General features: G+C 39.0%; 1 protein-coding gene across 1 annotated transcript; it reads right to left on the bottom strand.

Annotated features, from left to right (window-relative positions):
• Positions 1-532: 532 nt before the first annotated feature.
• LOC105035507 (1,4-dihydroxy-2-naphthoyl-CoA thioesterase 1) lies at positions 533-5,253 on the bottom strand. The gene is given in 4 exon segments (XM_010911084.2): positions 533-784; positions 4,556-4,614; positions 4,617-4,746; positions 4,947-5,253. Coding segments are annotated over 4 exon segments (501 nt in total). The 5' UTR covers positions 5,106-5,253; the 3' UTR covers positions 533-631.
• Between the last annotated feature and the right edge of the window lie 644 nt (positions 5,254-5,897).

Genomic DNA, 5,897 nt, shown 5'->3' with positions numbered 1-5,897 from the left:
TTTTCTTCCTAGTTCTTTTCTTTTGATAGCATATTCTCTTTACCTTGACCATGATATGGAAAAAAAAACAACATGAGTAATATTTGGGAATTAAAGTGTGTCCGAGCAAGCAAAAGTTGGATTGAATTTCAAATTCTTGTAGAAAGTAGTAACATTAGAGCTAGTCCATAATGGGAAGGCTCAACGAATAAGGATTGATAGAACTAACCCCTAATATTTAGGACCAAGGTTTTAAAACCTTTTTCAGTTTCAGTCATTTGGGTAGTGTTTCAATTTCAGCCGTTTCAACGGTTTTAATAGTTATCTTCAAGTTTTTGAGTTTCGGGAAAACAGCCGATAAAATTTACAAAATAAGAGAAAAATAAAATAAATTAATACAAATTTGTGGCTTTTGGAGGACTAAAGAGGACAGGAATCCACGGTTTTTGTGAGATTCTTTTGATGCAATAAATGTGATGAGGAAAAGGAAGAAAGGTGAGGCATTGGAACTCTATTTCAGAAGTAAATGAATATATAGAGTTGAACCATGCAGTGGAGTCAAAATGGGAAATTTTAAGTTATAATAGTAAGATGTTTGTAACAAGTGCTGATCTGTCATAGTTTGGAGAACATTCATGATCAAGTATATGTTTCATAGCTTGGCATACTTCTTTACAGTCTCTTCATAGCTCTTCATGTTCTCTGATGCTTGTTGATTACATATTAGAGTAACCCTAGATGTTGACAGAAGTACTTTTCTCCCTGTGGTTGAAGGATCACTCTTTCGGATCTGCACCTCCCATACCTATCCAAAATTAATTGTCATGTTAACATAGCATCATTTAACATAGACTAATCAACAGAAATAAAAGTTTAGGATTGTCTTGATAAAAATCAGGCTGATTTGATAATTTTCTTCTTGCAAACAATCAAAGTTTTAAATGCCATGGAATGGGATGCTTCGTGTATTGATACTTGAGATGGTGGATATCCCATCCCATCCTAAGACCTTTTCCCAACTCATCCTGTCCCAACATTTGGGATGGTGCACCATATAGACAGTTGGTATTTAAATCCTTGCGAACCATCAAAATATGATTTCTTTTTTTATGTTTTACATCTTGTGGTGATTGAAGCAAAACTCATAATGAAACTAATAACATGACACTCAAAGAGCTGCGATTCAATAACTGTAGATCTCTTCACTCATCAAACTGTTGAAAACAATCTTGTATGTTCAAAAACAATATCTTTCTTGTTAATGACCTTCTAGTCGAGCAAGTTGGAAATACCATGTTCTTCTGTGGTATAACATTTTCTTGTAGCAACGCCATCTACTTAAGAAGAACTAAGATGCGTAGAATGTGGGTGGAAGACATGAGCAAGATTAAATCAGAAATTGTCTGGCCATTTTTTTACTATAAGAATATAAGCCGGCAACTTTTTGAGTAAGGTGCTCATGTCGAGAATAAGGTGCTGCATCTCGCACATGAGTTTGCAGATGATATTCTCATTTTGCTGGAAATGACATCAACTATATGTAGACACTTCCCTTCACCATTATGAGATGGTCTTGTAGCTGAAGGCCAACTTCATAACAGCTTTGTGATGAGGTGAAAAATTTAGTGGAGACAACATTAAGGTGTTGCTTAAGTTGTTTGGTGCACTGCTCTTTAAATATTTAGATCTCCGTTTTGGTGTTGACCCAAGGTTTTCTGTAAACAAGAGCAGGAGGTAAAAACTATTGTAAACTATGTATATTGAGAATGAGATGGTGCTCTCTATCATAAACAATGTGGTGCTCTCTATCGTAAACAATGTATGCCGAGAATGAGTTGGTGCTTCTTGGGCTGCAGACTGAGATGATAAGAGCAACCCACTTTAAGTCACCAAATTTCTTGTTTCTTTTCTAATCTGGCAATGAAAATCCTAGATAACATAGTAAATATGCAATTAAACATCTTTTGGGAAGTGGTTAGTGGGACTTCCAAGGTTTGCATGAGATTTAACACTAGCTAGGTATGGTGGACCTTGTCCTTGGCAATTTGAAAGCTAGTAATCTGAGTCTTTTCTTTACAAATGTTGTTTACATACTGGAGATGTAGCACCATCTTCTATGTCAACAACAATGTTACGAAGGAATCGAGAAGATAATGTTAAAGAAGGTGAAAGCTTTTGCAGTTGGTGGAGAGGGTTTTAATGGAGGTTGAGGATTTTAATTGGTAAGGTGAAAAAGTTAAATTATGAGATGAGCTTGGGCAGGTTATCTGATTCTAGAAAGTATTTCCTTATGAAGAGTCACCAGATCTTCTGATATCCTTGTGATTGAGGCAAAAGAAGACTCAGGCAAGAAGTGGATTGGACTACTTTCTTCAAGAAGAGACCATCTGAGGTGGCTATTAGCTAGATTTTGAGAACTGTTCAAATCACCTTGTCTGACCTACTTAATGACATAGTCATTAGATGATTTCTATATGAGTCCCATCCTTCAAATTCTCTTCAAAGATTTTTCTGTGATATTTAAAGTATTACAAGACATCTTTAACATAACCCTTGAATCTTTCCTTCTTTGCTTGGAGTAGATGCTCTCGCTTAAAAGTTGGTTCCTTTTTTTTTTTTTGGATGAGAGAATGAAATTCCATTCAATTATGTATCAAATGACATAAAATTTATAATTCTTGCTGGCTTACTGTGGTAAAGAGAATGCCTGCACTGACTAATCTGACAAAAGTGCCCAAGAGTGATCTCTCTCTACATGCTATCTGTTGAGAATACAATGAGTCAGCTAATTTTCTTGCGCACTGTGAAGCAAAAGTGTTTTCTTATGACATGAGTAAATAGGAAAAGGAGTCCCTTCATGGAATTGATGGATATTGTTTTGGTTGTCTTAATACTTCTGTGGTTCGTTTGTTATGTAGATTTGTCATGATGGGCATTTAATTTTTAAAAACTTATGAGAAAAGAAGTGTTCTAACTTATAAGAGAGTGAGAGGGAGAGGTGTTTCATTTCAAACAAAGGCCTGTTGGCAGAGAACTTTGTTGAGAGACGATAACAATGTCATGTACTCTTTCATGCACACCTAAAATAAGCCAGATTTGTCAATGTTTTCGGAATGCAAAATGATTTGCAAACCAAGATGTAAATCGCCATCTTTATACTTCATTATTCTGATTATATTTCCTTGGAAATAGTGCTTCAAGATCAGGTGTGTGATCTGCCTAGCATTCTTCTGTCGTTCATGCTACATGAGGATGAGTTAAATTTCTTTGCCTGGAAGGCATTTGATTCACAAGATTGTAATAATATGGAGATTACACTCATGATGACAGAAACTAAAGGTGTTGATTTTCTGGTTGATAACGTCACCAATGGATGATTCATGATTCCAAATTCTCAACACATGAAACTACAAAAAAAAAGGAAGTACAAGTTTGAATTCTGCGAGAAAAGAAGAAAATCCTGAGCTATTATCTAAAATTTAGGATGATAATCACCATCAATCCCAACATTAGGACAAGAAAAGATTTTAGGAATTAAGAGGAGGGTCAAGCACAGTTGAGATAATGTGAATCCAGATGAACAATGGTCTCTTAGTGTGCCTTTACTCTTTCATTTTCCTCTTGCTGGCTCTAGATAGACATCTCATGACATTTTTGTAGAACAAACACATAATGATGGTATGTTGTGCATGGTTGTTGGGTTTGGGTTGCGTTGGTAAAAGGGAAGACCGGGTAGAGCATCTCATGTCTTGAGGGTTCCATGGCAACCTCCCATAATGCCATGAGTTCCTCTGCTGCAGTGAGGTGGGTTGGGGGTTCTGGTGATGATAGGTATAATTTCCGAGCAACCTGGGTGCATTGTTTTAGTTTGAATGATGGATTCGCAGGTGGCCTGCTCTGCATCCAATTTGGGAGTCAGATTCTACCTTCAATTGTGATGATCTTGTCCTTCTCCAAAATAAAAAGAAATTAAAATTGCAAATATGACTGTTAACTGTCTTTTTTCTAAAAAAAAAAAAAAAAAAAAAAATTCTTGCCAGACTTTTGATTTACTAACCCTGAAGTTGGACTATGGGGTAGGAATTTTCTTCCAAGACATGGCTAGATTTGTTTTCCTACTTCATGCTGGCTAAAGTGGTTTCTGGCCGACCTATTTGTCTTGGTTCCTTCCTATCCCTGGGTCAGAATTAAGCAGCCGGCTTTCTGGAATTCAAAGGCAGGTGTTGTTTAGGTGGTGTCTCTATCTTGTTTTTTTTTATTATGAGAGAAGTCTGTCTTCTTCAATCCAGCTATAGGGGCTAATGTTTTCCAGGCAATCAACGTGCCTTGCCCGCCATTGCCATTACCAGTGCCAGCTCTCAAAAATCGATCCTATCCAGAGGCCACCTCATGGATGACTTCATGATCCCTCGATCACAGAATTATCCTCTCATGTGACTTTTGAATCAGAGAAAGGTAAGACAAGGAGGACTATTTTTTTTTTTCCTTTCTTTCTTTCTGATAGAAGACAAGGACTACTTGGACTATTGGATTTGAACTCAATTGCCTTCATTCAAAGCAGAGCTTGTTTGTTTACCTGGATGGTTTTGCCCGCCTGGATGGGACTGGCTTCTGCCTCTATTTCTTCGCCGAGCAGAGCGGCTTGAGATGGTTGGTGGAGAGCTGAACCCCGGCGACTCTCCGGAATCCAGAGGCCATGTAGGCTCCCAAGCTGGCCAAGGTTTCCGAGATGAGGGCCGACACTCCTCCGTTCAGCACATCAAAAGGCTGACACGATCGATCCACAAACTCACTTAGGATACTTCAATTATGTATAGAATGAAACCAGAGATGATTATTATTATTTTTCATATGAACACAACCATCAAGAGCTAGCGGCACAGACAGATAGGTTCCAAAGGCAAAAAGTAGCGGGGAAAGCAAGACGTCCAAAAGCTGAGAGGACGGATTATCCAGAAGAATTGTACCTGGCAGCATGTTTTGGTGACCTTGAGCCTTCCCGTAACCTTTTTTGGCGAGACGAGCTCGTACACGAAACCGATAGCATGGAGAGTTCGGTCGATGGACGCTGTCATCGTCGCTGGAGACGGAGATGATGTTCCTTCGGGGTCTGGATTTTGAGCCATCTTCTTTGATGGAAGATGACATGCTACATGGCTTCTGTCGGTGTTCCTTTGTTGATATGGTTTGGGCTTCAAAGCAGAGCTAGCCCCCAGCTACCTCTTCTCTTCTAGCTACCGCACACAAAAAAATTAAAATAAAACAACCATGCCCAAGGGCCTACCTAAACCATTAAAAAAGCCAGCTAACGCATGCCCACATGGTTGCTGGTGTGAAGTCCACTGGCTGACCACGTCTTTCCAACGTGGTAACTATTGGTATCACCATGTGATGAATATTGTGAGGAAAGAAGCTTGGAATTGGATTCGCGTTCGGATTTCCTGATTTACGGTTACAGCTCAAACCCAACCAAATTGCTTGACAGCCGTTGGGGGAGTCTCGGAGAGTTGAATGGAATAATGGTATGTGGTGGGGGTGGGAAGGCCACCTTGGCTGTTCTCGATCAATTTTCTACGCCCTTCTCTGGAGAAAGAATCTGTTTCTCTTTCCCTTGTCTCTTCTTTAGATAGTCGGAGATTCTTTTCCTGTCTCTTTCCTTCGGTGTTTTTCTTTTTTTTTTTTTTTTTTTTTTGGAGGGAACCTTTAGGTTTGGTATACCTGCCTCCAAATGTAGGCTTAGATGGATTAAGTTTGAAGGCACTTCTACAGTGGGAGTGCGAGGACACAAATTACTGCTCTCCCTCGAGCAAGAAGCCCAAATTCAGAGCTAAGCAAAGAGTATAATATTGAAGTTGTAACATCGACTTCATCCGGTCCCCAATAAAGCTTGGGTCCCAGTGATGCACTCGGATGGCAAT

Source organism: Elaeis guineensis, chromosome 1, assembly GCF_000442705.2.
Source record: "Elaeis guineensis isolate ETL-2024a chromosome 1, EG11, whole genome shotgun sequence".
Lineage (NCBI taxonomy): Eukaryota > Viridiplantae > Streptophyta > Magnoliopsida > Arecales > Arecaceae > Elaeis > Elaeis guineensis.
The sequence above is the reverse complement of the archived record's forward strand: the minus strand, read 5'-3'. Positions and strand labels throughout refer to the sequence as shown.